Source organism: Cariama cristata, unplaced genomic scaffold (genome assembly GCF_000690535.1).
Source record: "Cariama cristata isolate BGI_N322 unplaced genomic scaffold, ASM69053v1 scaffold32027, whole genome shotgun sequence".
Taxonomy (NCBI): Eukaryota; Metazoa; Chordata; class Aves; order Cariamiformes; family Cariamidae; genus Cariama; species Cariama cristata.
In genome coordinates, this window is record NW_009628883.1 from 1,157 (window position 1) to 24,364 (window position 23,208).

The 23,208-nt window shown below is 39.5% G+C and overlaps 1 protein-coding gene across 1 annotated transcript; it reads left to right on the plus strand.

Moving 5' to 3' along the window:
- Positions 1-439: 439 nt before the first annotated feature.
- On the plus strand, positions 440-8,967 carry CIITA (class II, major histocompatibility complex, transactivator; the record flags this gene model as incomplete). Its single annotated transcript, XM_009704975.1, has 9 exons — positions 440-2,135; positions 2,249-2,422; positions 3,299-3,370; positions 4,697-4,777; positions 6,213-6,305; positions 6,661-6,744; positions 7,556-7,639; positions 8,141-8,224; positions 8,895-8,967. Coding segments are annotated over 9 exons (2,441 nt in total), but the record flags the coding sequence as incomplete, so codon positions are not given.
- Between the last annotated feature and the right edge of the window lie 14,241 nt (positions 8,968-23,208).

A 23,208-nucleotide genomic window follows, 5' to 3' on the forward strand; every position in this document is an offset into this window, starting at 1 on the left:
TTTAGATCTCTTGAACTTACAACTTCCAGTATTTTTTGGCTATTTTTTCTGTTTCTTTCCATACAGAAAAGCTATTTGTTGTAGGAATTGTCATGCAACAATTTGTGATGGTGTTCCAAGTGTCTAAGCACAATTCCTGTTTTTAAGGTGTTAGATATCTAGCTGTAATACCTACTTAGAAGGTCAGTGTACTTAGCTGGTTTTCTCATATGCATAGATACCTCCAAAATTATTCAGTTCATAGGTCTAAAAGTGTCTGTTGTGCCTGCACTCCTAATTTAAGTACCTGCAGTTGCAGTGGGATAAATCCAGACCTACATGCTTTCTGGGAACTGATGTATTTTGACCACATTACAATTATGTATTTAAACCACCATGAAGCAATGTTGTAGTTTGTGGACTGGTTTCTTCAGTTTGTGTGTGCTTTTTATTTCTCTAGAGCCAGTGGAAGTTTTCTGTACGTCACTTATGGATTATTTCCGAGATGTGTGCAAATCTGTGGCCATGGAGCGTGAAGTAACTCTTGATCACCTGTTTATTGATGGGACACTTGTTCAAAGCCAAACTGAAACCAAGACTGGGAAGAATAGTGTAAAAACAATGGAAAAGGAGCTGGTGACTTGCAGTCTGCAAGGGAAGGAAAAGGCAGCCCTTAAAAGAAGCCAAATATTTCAAATCCCAGGAGGTAAAGACTTAGAGACTAAAGTGATTGTGGTGCTGGGAAAAGAAAGCATTCTTGTTCAGAAGATCTGCCAGGACTGGTCCAACGGAGAGTTTTCTCAATTTGAATTTGTATTTTGGTTTGACTGCAAACAAATAAGCTTGCCTGAGAAGCAATACAGCCTGAAGGATCTGCTTCTTGAATTTGTTGTGAAACCTCAAGAGGGAAGCAAAGAGATCTTTGAGTATATATTGCAAAATCCTGCTAAAGTCCTTCTGGTTTTTGATGGGTTTGAAGGGTTGCATGATCATGAGAATTTTCCTCGTTGCTCAGCAAGCCAGCCTGAAAAAGACTTGTGCAGTATAAAGGAGCTGCTTTCAGGACTCATCCAAAAAAAGATACTCAATGGTTGTACTTTATTACTTACAGCAAGACCAAAAGAGAAGGTGTACCAGTATGTGTCCAAAGTGGATAAGACTATTGAAATAGTAGGATTTTCCCCTCAGCAGAGAGAATTGTACATAACCAAATACTTCGAAGGGTTACCCTACTGTGATAATGCACTGAAATTAATCAAAGAGTGTGAGTACTTGTTCAGTCATTGTTACAGCCCTGTTATGTGTAGATTTGTTTGTTTTCTCTGTGAGACAGTACTTGAAATGGGAGGCAAAAGCCTTCCTTCAACTCTTACTACAGTCTTCCTGAAATTTGTTCAGCAAAAGATAATACCTATGCAAACAGATGTTACAGCCATGCAAAATCAAGAGAGTCTTGCTATGCTAGCCCATGTAGCATGGTATCTTGGAGAAAAGCATCAAAGTGCCATGAAAAGTGATCTTCTTCATTCTAAGGAAGTTAAAGAATTTGCTCTGAAATACGGACTTTTGCTGCCATTTGCATTCCCCAGACATTCAGATAGTGGAGAAGGGGAATTTGGAAGCACATTCTCTGATTTTGTCATTCAGAATTTCTTGGGTGCACTTCACCTTATGTTAGCAGAAGAGATCAAGGATAAAAGTCTAACAAAGTACCTGTCTTTTCCATCCAAGAAGAAAAAACCTTATAACTGGTTAGATTTAGTACCTCGATTTTTGGCTGGATTGTTGTTCCTCCAAGATGACCCCTACTTCTGCTCCCTTTCAAATAAGGATCTAAAACAATCAACCAAGAAGCAGAAAATACTCTTGAAATGTATTAGAAGGCTGCAGATAAATGAGCTCTATCCGGAGAGGTTACTTGAGCTTTTACATTGTATTTATGAAACACAAAGCAATTATCTTTTGCAGCATGTGGCCTTAAGGCTCAAGCCAGACCTGTCTTTTCTGGGCATAGTTCTTACACCACCTGATGTCCATGTACTGCACTCTATTTTAAAAAGGTCAAGAAAAGAGTTTTCCTTGGATTTACGAAACAGCAGCATTGACATGCAAGGCCTAAAAGACTTGGTTGGCCTAAAGAATGTGACATCATTCAGGTTGGTCATTCTTTATGGATAGTAGTGTCATTCATAGGACTGTATGTAGATGACACTTTCATGCAACAACAGCAGTCATATCTGTTCATTTCCCATGTTTTGTCACTTCGCAGGGCTTCCCTCAGTGATACAGTCAGGCTCTGGAAATCTTTAGAACAGACAAAAGACTACGAACTGTTGAGAGCATCAACAGAGAAATTTGTTCTTGATCCCTTTAAGGCAAAGACAATGAAGGATGTCAGTGATCTTTCAGACCTTGTAGAGATGCAGAAGAAGATGATCAATTGGTAGGCTCATTTATGATCAAAAGTCCTCTTATTTAATGTACTAGCAATTTAAGAAAATAGGGGTTCACTGACAGTGCTGGAGAATGGAGTCCTCTGCTTGTCCAAAGGAGAAGTAACTAAGACAGTGCAAACTCTTGTATCATTTCAGAGTGTTCTCCTACCCCGATGTGTGGTGGTTGTCACGGCAGGGAGGAGCAATGACAGCACCATGCAGAATATTTACCAAAACTAGCAATAAAAAAGTCTGCTGTAACCTTTTTCTTCAGATTTTTTTTTTAATATCCGAGTATGCTGTCTTCTAATTGCTTTCAGGTACATAACTTGGGCTAACTGATTTCTACTCCCTGTAGTGCCTGGGCCATAAATGAAGGCTTGTTTTGCACTGGTCACAAATGATCTGAGTCGGTCCTTTGGCTCAGGAAGTAAAAGCTTGTGTTATGTGATCTATAAACCCTGTGTTTCATCCCTGCTCATGATGTGGCTGGGGGATTGGTTGCAATTAAAAGCACATGTAAAGTATTTTGGTTGCTTTTTTTTAAATAAAAATGGTAACTTCCATTCCAACACAGGCCGAGTATTTTGATTAAAATATATACAAAACAAGTTTTGTGTTTGACAGAAAATACTTGATTTAGAAGAATGTATTTTTAAGTTTTATTGGAAAAAGAGCAGACGACTGCACTACAAAAGGCAATTACCAGATTGAAATGAATCAAATAAAGAAAGGTTGGAGCAGAACTTATTATGAAGTTTCCTGGTTCCTCAGTTAATGCCACAGTGGCTTATTTCCTGTAAAAGTTTACTAAGAAATTATTTTTAAAGCACTGTTTTGGTTGCTAAAATATTTATCATATTCTGGTTCTGCTGTGATTTTAGTGTGCAAGATGCATCTGATTGCAGCAGCTATGAAATTCCTGCCATCAAAAACCTCAGAAAACTAGAATTTGCGTAAGTGATATACCTCTCTGTTGATTGATACATGATTGCATTTAAGACTGAGAAGAGTCTTGGATATTGGCTACAGTCACTGAACTGATGTATAGTTAGTTTATGGTAAAGCATTAAGTAAACCCCATTTATTGCTATTTCGCTTTTCTCAACTAGATTTATTAAGTTATGGCCAAAACTCAAAACACATCATTTCTGGGTCCTGCAGTGATACAGATCAACATGGTTCTATCAATTTTGTTTCATTTTACTACAAGTTAGCTCCTTATCACAGGAAGTGGATCTTGTGCCACAGGGCATAAAATATCTTGATTGTGATCCAACTGCCTGGGAAATATTTTTTCCCCAGAAATGCTCAACTTTTCTGAGTCTTCTGATATAATTTTCTGCCCTATCAGAGTTTAGGCCATGAGAGAGTAAGGTCAGAGAATGCCTCCCAAACAAAATATTTAGCACCATTTTCCTGGAAGAAGGAAATTGACTTGGAAACAGTGATTTTAAAAATGAGGCGTAGTAACATTTCTTTTTTCGCCACAAACTGTAAGCATCCTCCAGGGCTATTCTATTGCTTAAAATATCCTGCTATAGTATGTGAATTAGTTGGGGCAGATTTTGCACCAATGCAATGGAGAACTCTCACGAGGTCTTCATCTGTTTCCTGCTCTTCACATCTGACCCAGTCTAGAACTGCTATGCTTGGCCTCACTTCTGATTTTATGCTGCTTTCTCTTCCTGTTTCCTCTCCTCCTTTCCCTTTATTTTAAATTTTTGGTTAAATTTCTCATCCTTTTAACTAAGCTGAACTTGTTCTGATACCAAGGAAACTCCAAATAAGAGGTTTAGCATCTGAAGGACAAACGCTTGGGGCTGGAATGTTAAAGTTCAATTTATGCTTTAAGCTGCAGTAAAATGTTTATATTAAGTTAGTCTGAATTGCCAATAGTTGGAAAAAAATATTTTTTCTCTGTTACAAAGATTATAATACTTAAAAATTAAAAACCTGAAAAAAAAAAAAAGAAAAAGAACAGAAATAGAGGAGTCTAAAACAAGCGAGATGAGTCTTGCAAAGAGTAACAAGAAAGTTGGTAAATGCATGTTCTGCTGCTGCTGTGCAAGCAGCTCTGCTCTGTCTGACCTTAGCCTTGTAGGGTCCTCATCTGGAGGCTTCAAAGCAGAAATCCTTTCTGCAGATGGTAGGGAATGGCTTCTGAGGAGTATAAATTAGCTTGCATTTGGGGCTGCAGGGGAAGAACTTAAAAATTCATAACTCTTACTGTTTCTCAGCATGTGAAAAAACTGCTGCATGTTTATATTTATTTCTTCCAGGCTGGGTCCAGTATGTGGCCCTCAGGGATTCCTGAAACTCGTGGAAATTCTTGCAGCATTTCCATCACTTCAGCATTTAGAGTGAGTAATGCTAAAGATTAATTTTGCTAATGTTGTTCCTCAGCAGCCCTTGATGACGGGGGAGCTCGTGTACCCAAGAAACATTTTCTTTGCCAACAAGACTACTTGCTTTGAACAAACTGGACAACAAAAACATGCGGAGAATATAACAGATTAAAAGCTAGCGCTCTTCATCCTCCCTTAAGACACTTGGCAGTGCTTTGTTTGATACCCCTTCAGTCACTTCCCTGTGTTTTCCTCAGTGGTTAAAAGCTTGTGGGAATGGTTTAGTACAGAGCCCCACTGGGTGCTCCCCTTTCCTGCCACGGCACTGACCAGCACTGACCGTGGATTACTTATTTCTTCATTCAAGCTCTGTAGCATGCCTGAGTCCCAGGCTCCCTCGTGGTGAGGTTTCTGAAGGACTCACGGTTGTGAGTGTTTCAGGAGAGAAGAGGCTGCCTTCTGAACCAGCTGCAGTGTAAAATTTGGGGGTTAATTTCAGTATTTGTGCTGGTGCTGTGCCCCTTCCGGTGTCAACGAACATCCTGAACTTCTGGTAGAACTTGGGAGAGATTGAGCTTTGTGGATTTGATTCATATAAAAGATATAAAAAAGCCATACACAGCTAGTATCTGGTTTTGTTCTGCCCTGCCCATGTATTTTCACATAGTCTTTGTCCCTTCTTTTACCAGAAGCAGTATTAGAAATAGAGTTTTAAGAACTCCAGTTACTATTTATTCTCTTGTATCCATGACAAACCAGCTGCCTCTGAATTTTAAGCTTCTTTACACTAGAAACAGTTGTAGCAACAATAGTCGATATTCTGCCGTCATCTCTGTGGCTAAGATTACTGGTTTTGAGAGGGCCTTTGGCCTTACTGGCTCAGCCCATTGGCCATTTGTCTGTATTGTATCTGGCCTTTTCATGATATTTTGGGAAAACAATAAAGCTCTAAAATTGGAATGAGTCCAATGTATCCCAGCATTATCTGTCAGATTAGAAGGGGATCCAGTATCTAAAATTGTGACTACCTAGAACTCTTTCCATCTGGATACCTGAATGAGGAAAAACTTAATTTCTGGAGAAGGAGCTCTTTAGGCAGGGGTTTATGGCATCTGCTGGATTTTGTCAGTTCTGTATTTCTGTGTGCACAGGAAATCTCATTTCAGCATAGCTGGAACACAGCTATTTCATAACTGTTTTAATAATCTTGCATATCAAAGGAAATGGGTCAAGCCATTCAACTAGTAAAAAAAAAAAATTCTTAGGCTGTAAATTTGGGAAGCAGAAAGCTGCTTATTAAAGAAGCTGTAATTTGTGTGATGCCTCTTCCTGACTGAGGCTACTGAAGAGAAGAGGCTTCTCAAGATAGAGATAGTGTGGTCTCTGAGGTGAATAAACAGCAAAGATTTAGAATTAGCTTCCCTTTTAATCTTTCTTTGTCGTCACCCAGCCTTGATGCTCTGAGTGAAAATGGCATAGGAGATGAAGGAGCAAAGAGTCTATCTGAAGTCTTTCCAACCCTGAGATCACTGGAAACTTTAAAGTAAGTGCAAGGTTAACAGTTCTGGGAAATTTTGAAAAGAAATAGATTAAACCTAGAACCTTAAGGGACTGTGTGTTAACAATTATGAGCACAACTAACCCACAGGCATGGAAGATCAATGAGTCTATGGACATACTTAATCTGTACATTCATTAGAGAAACAGGTTAATCCTATGGCATTTCCTCATTTCGCTCCAAGGGTCATAATTTGTCTTTTTTCCTGCATTTGGTCTAAACGGACTGTCCAAATGGTATTAAAAAAATTTAAAAGAAAAAATTGAAAAGGAATTTTCCCCACACTGTGATAAATTAGAATAAATGTGCTCAACTAACAAAACAATCTCACTTACTGTAGCTTATCGCAGAATAAGATAACAGATGTGGGTGCGGAGAAACTAGCTACAGCTCTTCCTTCCTTGTCTTCATTAAAGACACTAAGGTAAGTAGTTGTATCCTGTTCAGTTGCTTTATACAACATACCTTCCTATCTCTGTCAGAAACTACTGAACATGGAACAAATATGTACACTGTACAGCAACCAAGCTTTTAACTTCATTCTTGCATAAAGCCTTTAGAGAGGAGGGGAGAGAAATGTATAACCCAGTGTAGACATGCAGAAGGATATCTCAGGAATATAACAAGGATTGTACTGATTTTTAAATCCAATCCATAATACCTACTCATGAATAATACCCTGTACAAATGTGCACCCAGGGCTATGATCTACTGCAAGCTTATGCGGAACTTGCTAAGTGCAGTGCTAAGCCCTAAGCCAGCAACGAGGTGGTGTGTGTTTGCTGATACGGGACCGATGGTCCATCCCACTTCATTAAAATATCTGGCACAGACCTGAATGAAGTGTCTCAGTAGGGAATGCAAGAAACCGTGGTGTGCAATTCTGGAATAATTTGCTCACATGGAAATCTTTTGAATGCTGTGCCCCACATTTTTGAGCTTCATTTTCTTGCAGATTTTTAATTTGATCTAATGTAGACAGAAATGTTGTCATTATTCATTAAGAATCTAGATCTATTTTTACTGTAGGTGTGCTAGCTGAAGGAGGGACGAGGCCATTTGCCTTACTTGATACAAAAAATATGAAACGGTGATTTAAACATTAACTGCGAATAGATAAGGATAAATTGGAAGTTAAGATATACCAGCCATATCTGAAATTCCTTGATGTAATATATAATCTGTTTACGTTATCCATTATTCAATTGTGACTATACCGATTTGGTTTTCTGCAGCTTGTACAATAATAGCATTTGTGACTTTGGAGCAGAAAATCTTGCGAAAGTTCTTCCTGCGATGGCATCTTTAAGAGTGCTAGAGTGAGTATGAAATCTTTTGAGATGGCCTAGGCAAGCTTACTTGCTTGGATACTGAAAATTCAAATTTTCTGTGCTCAGGGTAGAGGAGACAGAAATTGAGGAAGAAAATTTTAGGGAAATTTCACAGGGAAAATGTGCTTATGCAGAGTCCAGATAGTCAGCGGTTAGAAAGGATTAAGGAGCAGTTCACCATAAAAATTGAAAAATTTGTTTTAAGATGGGAGAATCGGGTCGTGGGGATTTGGAGAAGGACCTCAGGTACATAGAATAAGGAATCCCTCAGATGAACTAACTTAACGAAGTTTCCTTTTGACCTTTTGAGTATTTTATTACAGGTTTTTTGAATCAAGGATCTATTTTAGTTTTTTCTTTTTCTTTTTTCCCCCATCTGCAGATAAGCCTGTATAGTATTTTTGATTTTGAATGAAATATTTGATTACACTACTACATGATGTGATCTGGATTAACAAAGGTGTGGGTTGTTTTTTTTTTTCTCCTTAGTGTTCAGTATAACAAAATAACTGGTGTTGGAGCCCAGCAGCTGACTGACAGCCTACGAAAATGTCCTCATATAAAGAACTTGGTGTAAGTCTCTCGATACGCTGTTTGCTGTATCTTCGTTCTGTAAATTGGGTTAGAATTCATGCTAAAGCTGTGTTCTGTATTTGTCAGTTTTATAAAAGGCACAAAAAAAGACATCACGAAAATACAAAAGCAGTCACAGATATGTTAAAAATGTTGTCTCTAGTTTCAGCTGATTCAGATGATTAATTCCCAATCATCCCAGGCAAGCAAGCTTGTCCTGCTTTAAGCATAATTTACACTGAGTCTCCCTTTGTTGATATTCTACCCTCTCAGGGTACCTGACCTACTCTGTGCTGTAGGACTTGTATTTGAAGGATAAACAATGAGCAGCCATCATTAGAGGTTAAATAGACTGAAGCTGCCAGTACACATTTGGGGCAAGGGAGTTTGATAGAAAGCTAAAGAATAGGTATGGGGACAGAACTGTAGTGTGTCCTATAACCAGAGTCAGCCAGGTTATGGAGGAGTGAACTGCTTTCTTCTAAATGAAAATGTATTTTTGTTTGTTCCATAGCTTAAATACTTTTATAGAATGATATTCAAAAGGGAAAGGCAACGTTAAAAAAAAAAACAAAACAAAACCCCACAAAAATACCAAACACACCAAAAAAAACTGTGAAGCAAATTACGCTTCTTAAAATCTCTTTTCTTTCTGAATTTAACCTTACAGGATGTGGAATCCCACCATTCCCTATGGAGTTCTTGAACATCTTCAGCAGCTGGACTCTCGGATCAGTGTGTAGATTCAGATGATCCCATAAAGGTAATATAAACCCTGGCTTCCTGAGACAGCAAGATTTGTTTCTGTGGCAGCTGTTGATTCTGGTCTCACTGGTAGCAGGCACAGTAACAGTACCAATGCATACCTGGCTAAATAAAGAGATGCTGCCCTAGAGTGGCACAGATCAATGTCACATCAAGGCCCCCTTTCCCCTCACTCACCTTGCATTCCCCATCTCCCTGGCATCAGCACCAGCAGGCTGCAAGGGCTGCATCAACAAGAACGGACTTCTAGGACTCCTAGTTCAGCCCAGTTCGGTGACTGGCAGCTGGCCTGCTTACCTTCCCTTTTCTGTTGCGGAAAACTAAGTACCTCTGTGTACTTCTCGTGTTTAATAGATTAGTTCTGTACCCCTTAGAGATTGTTTTGTATTGATTTTTAGTAAGTCCTTTCACTTTTCCTTTGTTTAATACAAATCCTCAACAGCTGCTCATCTCGCTATGAAGTTGTGCCTATACTGTACTCAGAGCAAACCATTGGTTACTACATTCCTTGTTCTCAGTCTGTTCTGTGTGGTTTAGCCACTGGCAGCCACTTTTACTTCATTGATTCTACCTGCACAATTTCAAGGATCCTTGAAATAATTGCATGGTTAGCAATTTGCTAACAGTTTGCTGATGATCACCAGGATCTGACTGCCTTGACGCACCTGGATTGAAGGAGCTGTAGCAGGCATGGGAGGTTAGGGTTTTGTGTAGGATTTCTGCTCCCAGTTTTCTGCTGTATGCTTCCTCTTGCTCTTAAAAAAAATTATGCAGGATGCATCAGTGAAATGATGCCAGTGAAGAATGAGAAGCCAGAGTCAAGCTGGACACCAGATGCCCTCCGGCTTTCTTTCAGATGGCAAAAAACACGTTGCAGAGTGATTGCCAGCTGTTTGAGCTGTGGTTTTAATGGTCCTGGCAACAGCTGCAGTTGCCAGTGGCTCCCTAAACCATTCAGTGAGCCAAGCTTTTGCATGACTCTTGCTCTCAGTGTGCTAATCACCAGATGTAGCCTGGGCTATATATATGGCACTGATGAGGCTACAGGTTGTGGAAGACTTGAGTGCCATACCAGCTTCATGGACTAGCTTTATACAGTAGCAGTGAAAAATTGTGGTAATCTTTAAGCCTACAGTACAACTAACTTTGTCTTGTTGAATAACCATACCTACTTGGGCACAAAGGTATTAGGCGTATGAGCACTGCCAGGCAATCTTACAAATGCAAAGCTTTCTCTGAGCTCCTGTGTCTGGTATTTAAGGGAAACATGCAATAACAGTCTTTGAAAATGTAGGTCAGCTCCCAAATGACCTTGGTTTTCCTCTGGACACAGAGCAATGGCAGTCAGTGGTAGAAAGCTCCACTCTGTGAAAGTCGGTGATTCTTGGAGACTGGTCAGCTTTCACACAAAGCAAAAGATTTGTTTAACACAACTCTGCATAAGCAACGCCTTGCATCTCCCTCCACTGCTGTTCTCTCATGTTTGCAGCATATGCCTTTGGCACTGGTTACCACATCGGTATAGTATCTGAGTATGTAAGGAAACATTCTTCTTCATTAGCACTGAGGATAAGTAGGAGCAGGAGGTCTGGATCCTGTCTCCCAAACTTGAAACATCCAGCATCTACCAGTCACTGTTGTCTGTTTTCAGAGCACATCAAATACATGGTTTTGGTGATGTTAATGGTGATTAAGCTGATGGGCATACATCTAATATTCTGTTTTCATCATTTCACAGGTAACATAAAGAAGAGGGGAAGGTGTCCTCTGTGTTTTCCTATCTTCTTGCTGCTTTATGAATCAGTGGCTGATTGTGGCATGATAGTGGCAAAATGAAAAAAAGTCTTACATTTAAGCTTCTGAGTGATGCTTGAAGTGGGTGAATGATGGAGTTCAATTTTTTTAAAGGTCATTTAAAATGCTATTCAAAGACCCAGTTGTCTTTCTACTGAAATGATGAAGAGTTAGGCAACATCAAGTTTCAAAGATGAAAAGAGCATCTGGATATTGTGATCACCATTAAAGGTGACCAGGAATCACCAGGATATTGATAGTATAAAATTCCATCATCGATTGATCAAAGAGTAGAGTTCAAGCTGCTGCACCTGCAACATCTGAAGTAGTGACAGGTCAAATCTAATTGTTTCATGGTACCGGTGGTAACTGTGATCAAATTTGGTTTGATGATTTTTGGACTTCCAAAGCTCAATGTTATAGATTTCACCTCTTTGTCTGGACTGATTTGAAGGATTAGTGTCAGGAACATAAATAAGAATGATCAGTCTTAGAAAACAGTCTGATATTGTAAGATTATCCACAAGAATCTAGATGTGGCTCTTGATGCTAATCACCAATGCTGTCTTAAGAGATAGAAAGATATTTTCTATCACTCTCTTGTTATAGAATCCTTCAAAAAGATTGGGGAAAAAAGAAGGAAGTAAAGAGAAGAAAGGAATTAAAACTGGAAAACTATTAAGGATTTTTCTGACATTATCGCAGAAATCCAAATGCATACAAATAGCTTCAGTTTATTGCACAAAAATCTCAAAGTGACAATCTTCAAAGGTTTTTACTCTGTCTCAAATGAGAACTAAATTCATACACCTGGATTGGGATTTAGTTTCTCACTTGCAGGTGGCAGTGTAAATCTACAAGCATCAATTTTATACTTGACGGTGAAATCACTGTTGTGTGTGGTTTATGTGGCCTTCTTTTAGAGAGTTATTAATAACTAGGCAATGACAGACAATAATGTATTTCAAAGCATTATGATGTGTCTGTGCTGCTGGTCTTAGTGATATGTGGGCCAAGTACTGGTCCTGCTGACTGCAATAGCAAACCAATTTTCTCCTTTCTTCTTTCATTTTAGCTCTGTGAATGTGCAGAGAACTTATAATCATACAGAGACAATTGTCAGGACTAGCATTATGGCTTCCTGTCCAGATACAGTCTGGAGATGGGGGGGGGAGAGGGATGGAAAAAGCTAGGAATATTTGATATGCCAGAAATTGGGAAGGGAGGTCTCTACTTCATGGTTAACTCGGGGTTAGCTCAACAACCTCCTTGAAATGTCTTCTGCTAGGAAGCACTGACAATACTGACCCAAGGATCTATGCAGACTAGAATCTCTCAACTAACCTCTCAAATATTGTGTTACTTGGTTTTAAAAAGTCCTCAATTTAAGCAGTGCAAAACCACAATCTTTATGTTCTTTCCAGCAAATTATACTTCTCTGCTAAAGTTTCAGTGCCTGCAGAATTTGGACAGCAGGGATAGAGGGTGGACAAATTAAAGAAGGAAGGAAGGAACGTCTGGTTTGTTGTTTCTGTTAATCAGAGGAGAACAGGGAACCACACATAGTTTGTGAAGGAAATAGTACAAGCAAGCAAGGTGGAAAAATTCTATGGAGAATATGATTGTAACTAGAAAGTGGTATTTTTCTTAACTATCTGCATGGTTCTCTCTAGCCAAACTCCAGCCAGAGTCATGGGAAAAATCTCATTTACACTCCCCTCTTTCAGCTGATTGAATGGGTGGTAGTTTGAGCCAAATCTTGTGTGATGTTCCCATCAGCCTGTAGTGCTTCAGCCGTGCAGATCTCAGGTGAGCCCTTGTCTTGGCTTCCCTTAACTAAGCTTTGGATGACAAATGTCCCTTTAGGGACATATTCTGCAGCCACGCTTCACTGTGACTGAATTTGAGAATGTGCTACACATTACAGAGGTAGCTGAATGTTACAGGACCCTGTCTGCACTGATAAAATCATGTTGGGTATACTACTGTTCTCTTTCTATGAATTAGTGGGAGATGGATGTTTATAATGTACAGATTGTAAATTGTGATATAGTGTTTTAGTTGTCTTTATACACCTTTTTTTAAAGTATTAATAAAAGTGAGTATTCCTTTTTACAGTAGCTTGTAGTACCCATTGAAAATTATTTTGATTTTTTTTTTCTCTTGGAAACACTGTGAAACCACTGCTAACTTCTGAACATAATGACATGGTCAGGGCTTTGTACTGTAGGTTAACAGAAAGCACTGTGCGCGAGGGAGACAGGGTGGTCCTGCTGGCACTCACGAGTTCAGTGGTCTGGAAATGGAGAAATAATTCTTTCTTAACAGACAATTGGATCTTGCAATGCCAACTGACAGACTGCAAGTCCAGAATTAGAAGATATAGAAGTGCTGACTAAAGCCGCCTGCTGATAACAGGAAAAAGGGTTTTTTTCATCCTTTCAGACTTTTTGCAGTTAAAAGTTCTACAATTAATCAAGGTTCAAAGTCTGGATATTCTTGTGGCACAAAGCTCATCCCAAATGCTTTTGTCAAATGAATGCCTTGTGTGTAGAGGATTGAGTTCACTGGCTACCCTAAAAAAGCTGTTCTGATCAAATCTGTGTTCTAAAAATCTTTTAGGATGAGGAAAATGCTATTCTCTTTATGCCCATGCTCTTTTTGTTGTCAAAGGAACCTTGTTAAAATGCTAAGGCTTGTGTTATGATGGTAGTTCAGACCGTAAAGTCTGAGTACTCTCCCCATCCTTTAAATGTATGAAGCTGAGCTGTTCTGAGAAATCAGAAATCTTGATCTAAGATTCAGAATCTCCAAAGTGAATTACTTGGAGGAATTCGTAATGCTCAGGTTGTGCATTGTGGCACAACCCCACTTAAGGGAAATTATTACAAACTAGTAGATACTGCAGTAAGTACCTATAATGACAAACTAAACCATGTTCTTAGAATGGCATACATGTGACCCTGAAAAATTAGTGTAAGCCATCTCTGTGAACAGTATGAATTTCTAATTATACAGGCAGCAGGAAGGCCGCCTTCAGTAGCAAAACTCACCCTTTCTCATCTTAGTACCAAATGGGCATGTGAACACAAGATTAACAAGTTTTTAAACTTGGCTATTCTTTATATAGGGGCCTAAATGGGGGTTTAGTTCCTTAAATGTACCTTTACGTGTTAGAATATTGTGCCCTAAGTGACTTCATCCCTGAATTGCAGGCCAGGGATTGTATGGAACAAAGTACTTGTCAGCATTTTAAGGCTCCAAACTGTATCTGATGGAACCTATTTTGGAGAAAAGCTACTTAGTTTAATGACAGTGCTTCACCTTGTCTAAGTTTCAGCTAGGATAGACTTAATTTTCTTCCTAATAGCTGGTATAGTGCTGTGGTTTTGGATTTAGTATGAGAATAATGTTGATAACACAGTGGTATTTTAGTTGTTGCTAAGCAGTTCTTACTCTCAGTCAAGGACTTTTCACTTTCCCGTGCTCTGCCAGCCAGGACGAGCACAAGAAGCTGGGAGGGGGAGGGAGACAGCCAACCCAAACTAGCCAAAGGGATATTCCATACCATAGAATATATGCCAAATATATATAAACTGGGGGCAGTTGGCCAGGAGGGGCCGATCGCTGCTCGGGGCTGGGCTGGGCATCAGTCAGCGGGTGGTGAGCAATTGCACTGTGCATCACTTGTTTGTTTTTTTCCTTGGGTTTTATTCCCCTCTTTGTTATCTCCCTTTTCATTACATTTATTGTTATTATCATTATTATTATTTACTTTATTTAAATATTATTAAACTCTTCTTATCTCAACCCACAGGTTTTGCCTTTTTTCTAATTCTCCTCCCCATCCCACCAGGGGGTGGGAGAGGAGTGAGTGAGCAGCTGCGTGGTACTTAGTTCCTGGCTGGGGTTAAACCATGACAACCTCTTGCAGGAGCAGCTGACAATTGCATTTGGGGCATAGAATTTCGGGGACTGGCAGGGAATTTCTACTGTACTAGGAGTCAAAAAATACCATTTGAATGCAACACGTTGAGAGTATCAGGAAAAAAGATTTTGATACACAAGGGGTTTTTTGTCATTGTTTCAAGGGGGAGCTAAGCCATCACCCTCTTCTTCCCTCATACTGGCTGTCAACATACTCATGGCACCATCTGTCTGGATCCGAAAGCCCGAGCTGGGAGCCAATGGTAGAGACAGAGACTGCAGAGGACAGACATAATGCATAGAGAGAAATATTCAGGAGAAATGTTTTAAATTCTGCTTTATCTGACATATTCTTGATACATAACTTGGCTTAACAACTGCATAGTTACAAAAATTAGACTTTCTAAAAAAATATAGTAAGACAAAATCAATACCTGCCCTCAATAACATGTGGGTGTGTCCCTCCCCCCAGTGCACAGTTCCTGGTGTTTCAGTTCAGGTCTGGTTTTTTTTAAGTAGTTTTTCATGAGAAGGATTTCCTACATGCTGGCCATCTCAACAATCTGGAACTACTTCCAGATACCTGTAGGAAAACTGGAATTTCCTGGAAAGCATATTTCAATGACTTTATGTTCAAACTGAAAAAGAACAACTGCAACACGTGACTGCTTAACTTTTTCATGGAAAAGGTCAGTCTTTATTGTATTGCTTTCACATCTGTACATAGGAACATGAGCTTAAAAGAATGTGTAAAGTATCCTGCGTTAGGTAATGAATCATCTGCCTGACTTATATAAAATTCACTCTCTGATCTATTTCAAAACTCACAATTTAAATAAAATATCTTACTAGCACAGTTCTTGCCATAATACTGCCCTGAACAGAACCTCCTTGCAGTCATTCCTGCATATTTTCCCCTGAGAGAGCACTGTCTTTGAACTACTGACTGGCAGAGTTCTCAATGTGTGACTGTAAAACTTGCTTAAGCAGTATGTAGAGCGTGTCCATTCAGGTGACATGATATTTATTCAAAAGTTTATCAAATCTAAGTAACATCTTGATTTTCTGTTACAATAGAACATAGCTTATATTATTTGTTCATACAGTCCATCCCAGAATTAACCTATGGAAGCCCAGAACGGTGCATGAATCACTGCAGTTAGTGGACACTCAAGAGGCAATGACCATGGAGAAGAGTCACAACTGACAAGGTCTGGCAACAACTCTTCTTGTTGTCCCCTTGTCCTTCTTTTCATCTCTACATTTCAGAGTATAGTTTCCTTCCATGACTTGATCCATTAACCTGGTCATAATCCATTTCAGGTGTTTAATGAATCTGTTTAAAAGAAAACACATAAATGCAGAGTAACCCTGTATACCCAAAATGAACAGATAAGTCACTGTGTATGTTAGATATAGCACCATGCTATTGACTTCTTTAAAAAATAAAAAAAAAATCAAAACTTTTTGTGACTCTGGATTATAATTCTTTGAGAAGTAAAGGCATGAACAACCTTCCAGAGAAATCAATGACATGGTTTCTGTTAATGTCAGAGCACACTAGTCCTTAGTGCAATTTTAATGGAAGCATGAAGATATTAGTGTAAGGGGTATGAGAATAAGCTGTAAACCACAGTCCATCATGTCAGTTAGCAAGGATTGCTCTTGAGAGAGTACAACCAGCTGTGACATACAGTGGGATGGCCTATTTTATGCTAGGTTTGATATCATTAGACCTATCTACTAAAACTGATTTTTGAACTGGCTACATTTTCTTAACCAGATACTATTCATTAGACTGTTATTATTTTTTGTATAATTGTGTTAATTATGCATTGCCCATGTTTGGCATAGCCTCTGATTTTGGTCACTTTTTCTTCTTTAGAGTTACTTTGTTCAAAGTATTTTGGATCTGCTGGTAAGTAGTTACAGAGTTAAAGAACATGTTGGAGTAACTTCTTGGTCTTACTGACAAGAATAAATTGCTGTTATATTGCTTTATCCCAGTTTATCTAATTTGCCTTGACTGGGTAAAAGTACCTGACAGCTACTAAGAAGTGATTTTTTACTATCACCAGAGGTAAATACAAGGCCTGAGAAGGCTTCTGGAAGTAGAACCAGAGCTGTGGATTATGAAGGTGCTAGGCTGTATGCATTTGGCCTTCTGATCTTGCAGATGACTGATTAATACAGCGTAGAATGGTGCAGCTCCGAGAGGGGCTGACGGTCTGGGGATGAATCTGTGTTGAAGAAGAGCTGAGGTACAGAAGACCAAGAGCAGGTCCCCTGGCTGCCTGCAGCTCAGGAAATCATCTGTGCCGTGTGGAGCAGGTCCCTGGAAGGACAGCTCTTCCCTCCTTCCCCTTTATAGGTATTACAGGGCACTTGCGCAGAGTGGAAAGGCAGGCAGGGGACCCTACACAGTAAAGGTGTTAATCCAGTTGTATAATGGGCAGGGAGCTCGTGGTACAAAGCCGTAACAGACCAGCTACCAGAGCTGCTTTAAGCATGGAGCTCTATGAAAAGGCTCTCACGGGGCTCCAGGGCAAACCACAGCCTCTCTCCTGCTCTGCGCTTTCTTGCTCGGAGTGGAGGCTCAGCAGATCGTATGTCGGGTTGTCTGGCACAAGGGGTCCAGAACCTTCAGAGGGAGAAGGTGTAACAGAATCTATGAGGAGAGTCTGAATGAAGAATGAAATGAGATGGTCGTGTGTTCTGCATAAGCACGGACAGACCAAGGAACAGGGTATCGTTAACAAAGGCGGTACAGGAAGCCGAAAGCAAACAGGTTGACACAGTACTGGGGGAAATGTTCTTCTATGGAATGAAAGCAGATTAAAATATTGGAAGCAGAGAATAAGGCTTGGTAGGAAAGGAGTCGGTAGCAGGGTACACCAGGGACCAATTTTTATTCAACATCACCATTAGTGACCTGGAGAAGAGAGTGAACAGAGAAATCTTCAAGACCGCAGAAAATGAGCTCTTTCAGGTATTTGGATGCTGGACTGATAGCAAGAGCCTCCAGAAGGATTTCATAACATTGAGTGGGCAAAAGGTAGTAGGTTTGGAAAACATTTGCTAAAGGGCTGGGCAGCAGTGTACCCTCTGACATCCCTCCTTCTACCACTGTGGATTCTGGCAAGTACAAAGAGAACGGGCTGCAGATTTTGGTCAGGCTCACATGCCCTCCCAGAGAGCATCCCCTGCCCCTGTCAGAGGCAGAACACAGGGCTGGGTGATCGTGGTCTGACTCAGCGTGACATTTCGTATGTTCTTGTGTGCCACTTACTGTAGATGCTAGGTCAGAAACAAGAAGCGCTCCTGTGTCCAGTGAGGTATTTCTGTCAAATGTCTGTCCGCTACAGTACCCTGCTAACAGCAATCGTATGCTCAAAATCCTGTCTCTTAAACGAACAACAAGAAAAGGGGAAACAGCAGCTCTAACAGGTTACTCGTTTGACATTTATCTGATTGCTTTCCAAGCTGAACTAAAAACTCTGATCTACAGCAGACAGTTCAGGGAGGTTTTTAGTATTCTGCATTGTAGTTCAAATTCTAGGCTGACTTAAAAATAGCACAGCAAAATGTGTTGGGCCTCCACAGCAAAGTATAAGGCTGCCTATGGAAGTTTCAAATATTGCTGTAAGGCTGCTAGTCCAAGACTGTAATTTGTAGTGGCAGATATTAAATGGGGTGTCAATGATACAATTGACTGGGATATTCAATCTTGCCTTTCTATTCAGCTGATTTAAAGCCTGTCCTTCAAATTTCATGTGAACCTATTTTTAACAGCAAATTTCAAAAAACAATGGAAAATGAAAAGGTAGCGAATATTTTTAAAATCTCAGAACTATAGTCTTCCAATAGCCTAAAAGACACCTGTAAGCATTTAACAGTATGGCTATTATAGCGTAACTCAGTCATGATATTTCGGTTAATTCTGTCTGTGAACTTGTTCTTCACAATTAAGGCTGGACCAAAAGAAAACACGGTGACTCTGTTTCGCATCCTAACATCGTCTGCTTTCCGTTTCCTGACTTTCTGCAAGAGTCTGTTTCAGATCTCACGGCCTATTTAGGCTTCGCTGTCTGAGCAGTCTTTTTTCTGGCCCTTCAAAGAGAACATAGCCTTAAGTCTATTAACTGAACTAGAGCTTTCCCCAGTAATAGATCATTCAGTGCACGTCATCATTTTCCATGATACCATTATTTTCTATAGATGGCTGCTGTTAGCCTTTACCCTTTTTATCACGTATATTAGACACATGTTTGTGTCCTCAGAGAGCATCATTCAAACTATTCAGCTATTTTTTCCACAAGTTTGTGGCCAAAGTACTAAAACTCAACTGGGAAAACAAAGACAGTTTGACAGCTTCCCTGAAGAAATGGAAAGATTTAGCCACTTCTGTGTACTACTTAATTCTTTGGGACAGTTGTACTCCATATAAACTAGAGTCACTATGAGGGGACAAATGCAAAGAGTTGGACTGGACAAATATACAAACTATATGTCTCTAAACAAATTATTATTTTATTTTATTTTAGGATTGCTAGCTGAACTATAATGCCACTTTGCCCCTCCTCCAGAGGAAACAAACAAGAAGAATTAAATTGGATTCGTTTCTTAATTCCTTTGACAGCTTAAAAGTGATAATTGGCTATTGCCACCTACTGAAGCAAATTGATTACAGTAAATTTCATTTTTGTAGGGAAGAACAACAGGAATTTTTTTATTGTTGTTTAAAATAACTTGTGGCTGGGGCTTTTAACACATGAAATACTCAGGCCTGAACTATTTCTATCCTAAATTGAATGTCTCTTGGTTTTCTATGCCTCATTTTAATTCACGTTATTAACAGCAGCTTTTGGAAAACTTTTTAAAAAATCTGCCTCCTCTCTTTGCATTATATAAATTTGGCAGGAAATCACTTAGGACTGTCCATGGCTGTGGTTAATGAGTCTGTATGGACACTTCATCAGTTAACCACGATTTCATCTTCCTTCCATCTAAGATGGAATTCCTGCTAAGAAAAGTCAAGAGTGCAAAAGTCTCTTTGAAGCACACCCATCAGGAGAGTTTGAGCACTCAACTTCTATTAATTTTAATAACATCTAAGAATTCAAAACACAGTTCTAAAAATCACAGCTATTACTTTTAATCCTGTTGTTACTATAACTCATATAAAAGAGCTGACTGATCTTTATCATGGAGTCAACAAGCCACTTTTTTCTTTTTTTTTTTTTACGTGGAGATTTCTACAAGTAAGGGAAAAGCATAGTGAAAATGTCAAGGTAAAATAAGTAACGGATCATGAAAAGGAAGAAGTCAGGAGGTGGATTCTGATGTGTTTATGTGTATCCTGACACTGCTAGTGATAACGTTCTTCTGATCTGTTCTTTTATGTGGCATCTCTGTTTTAGAGAGCTGGAACGGAGGCACAAGTGAGTTAAGCTCACAGAAGACATCAGTGGCAGACACATGAAGTGGTCCAGCATGCTTATTTCCCTCCCTGCTGGGCCATGCTGTCTCTCATAGACACTGAGCCTGCATTTCTAATTGGCACTATATTGATGAGCTAGGGAGTAAAGCTATTTCTTTGATTCAGGATTCAGAGGCTGGCATTCAGCAGAAGTGCTGAGTCACAAGTTTGAGTGCTGCGTTCTGCTCACTGAAGACGTTCATCTAATTCACCTTGATGAAAAAATATAGGTAATCCTGTACTGCAACATTAAACAAATCCAGTATTTCCTATTTAATTTTCATTATTGATTACTTTTGCTCATTTTCTTTCTGATTAGAGTACTTCATGATGAATCATAACTGATTTTAAGGAAGTACAAGGAGAACAGTCATATCACCTTATTCCAGGGGACTTCAAATATAATGAAGGACCTGGCACACTCACACTAAAAGAGTAGATGACATAAGCAAGCTCAATTCTGCTCAGTTTACACAGACAGATTTCTCTATTTGAATAGGATAGGAAACTTCTTTCAGCTGCTTAGTTGTCTACCTTCAATCTCTGCCACCAATTATGCTCAGAAACCTGGACATAATTTTAATCCTATTGTTTATTCAAGTGAGGGGTTTGCTGCAAGAGCAAAGAGACCTTTTCTGATCCACACGCTCTTTTATTTTTACATCTAAATTAGCCTTTCCACGATTTGCAAAATCGTCTCTTGGGATTTCCTCCCTTTGTTTTCCTGTCGTGCATGCCACTCACCTGCTGGGTACAAGGCATCGCTTTCTAAATGCAAGGAGCACGCTATAAGGTTTCAGCCAAGGCTAATCATAGCTTTTTAGCTGTTCCCAGTAATCACCGGTGAGTCACAGGAAGAACATTCCTCTTATATTTAATGCAAAGAGTGTGCCTATGTGTTTTTCATCTCTGCTGGTAAAACTGAGACCCATTCTGCCTGCGGTGCCTTGTGAATCCTCAGCACTTCTGGGTCTCAGTGAAGAGGGCAGGCGGGCAGCCTTCCTAGGCCTACGGAGAGCACGGGCTAACACTCCTACAGAGCTCGGGTCGCTGCAGGCTAGGCACCAAATGGATTTAAGTCTTCCCTCTCAGTGCCTTACTTCTGCTCCCAAAGCAGAAAACACAGCTCCAGGTTAGGGCCCTCTTCGCCTGCCTTGCTGGTGAGGAGGAATGGCACGGAACAGTGAAGAAACCTGTAACCAGGATATTAACACAAATCCCTTGTCGCGGTGACATGCTGAGTCTTTGCCTGGTAGCTAAATAATTATGCGCTTTGTGGCCTGGTTGCCGCGTATATAAATATAATTAAATATATAAATAGATGGAGGACAGCAATAGTATATTTTTTGCCCTCTAATAATTTATCTAACTTAATGGATTTGTGATTTGGTTTTTGGTGGAAACCATCATCTAACATGACAACTTCCAAATTAAAGGATCAAGGCCGGAGCTGGTACCTGTGTACAGCTCCATTAGCTCAAGGTGGATCGAGACTGAGACTTACTTCTGAGCTTTGTAAAGACCTCTGCGTTTTGATTTCTACACATTGAGGTGACATGGTTTTATAGTTAGAATATCAAGTAGTTTGCAGAGCTGCTTATCACATTAATGCAAAGGAAAATTTTAAGAGGCCCATTTATCTGCACTGAACAGAACTGTGCTCAGACCTTACGCTCTATCAGACTATGTGCTCATGTAGTAGGAAAAATCCACCGAGGAGAATTATGTCTGTTGTTCCCTTTTGGTCTTCCTGAAAACTAGATGCAACTCATCATGACAAATCCTAGTCAGCAAAATGTGATTAAAAAAAATATTTTCAATCCCTGGATTAGATGGTGTTGGAATAATAAGATTTGGGGTTTGCGGAAAGGTATTTTGGGGGAGAAAATGGCTAGGACTTTTCGCACCAAAGATTTTGCTTAAACTTCCACTAGTTTTTATGAATTTCTTTCCTGGAATACAGACCACGTGTGTTATTTGCCCAGCTGAAAAGGGAGGGGTGGACACAGCCACAAAAGTAACCAACAGTGTTTTTTTGGGAGTTTAGTTCTGCTCCAGACTTTCTATTCTAGCAGAATTGATACTAATCCAGCTGCTTGGGATGGACCACCAAATGTTGGCATGGACACTTTTATTTGTAGTAACTATATGCAGTGGGATTTCTTCAGTGGCAACAAAGATCTGTTTCCTACACACACTTGTTATGCCTCTATGTGCCATTGACCAAGCTTTGCTCAGCTGTGTTTGTGCAATGTTACTCCAACATCAAAAATTTCCATTTATTCCTTCTAAGCTATTGACCAAAATCAGCTACTATTGCTTTATATGGAATCTGAATAGAAATATTTAGAAATACTTTTAACCTGTATGAAGGACAGTGCTACAGGAAATGTTTGTTTGGTTGGCTTTTTTAAATTAGAAGACTGATTAAAATAGCTTGATGTTAAATGGTATTTGTATAGTATGTTGACCAAGGTTATGTTTGTAACCTTAGGACAGAATTCCCTATTTCTGTAATTTCAACTAGAAAATAAAAAGGTATCCAGAACTGGTTTTCAGATTTACAGACAATATTTTGCTAAAAATTCTACTGGCAGATTTGCTAACACATTTTAATTTAAACTGTGACTGTTTTCATTAACATACATTTGGCACAACAAGTCCTAGCCAGAAATAGTGATTATCTTCCCAATTGCATTTCACTGTTTTAAAATGCTAAATTCTTACAACATTTTCAGAATTTTAGTATCACTCAAAACCCCAACAATAAATTGATCAAGCAAATCCTCATGCTATGATCAACATGAGAAGAATGGTGAGCTGGGTAGGTTTCTTATTACCCAGGATATCAGTTTTAAAGGGCATCTGATTAAGACGTATTTCTGGCTCGAGTAGGGTCTCTGAATTTTAATAAATATTGGCCTGGATGTTCATTTAGATTCAGAGCTGCTTTCAAAACCCGATTAGCAAAGTCGCTAATCCAGCTGTAAACGTAACGCCTAGCGGAACAGCTGCAGCC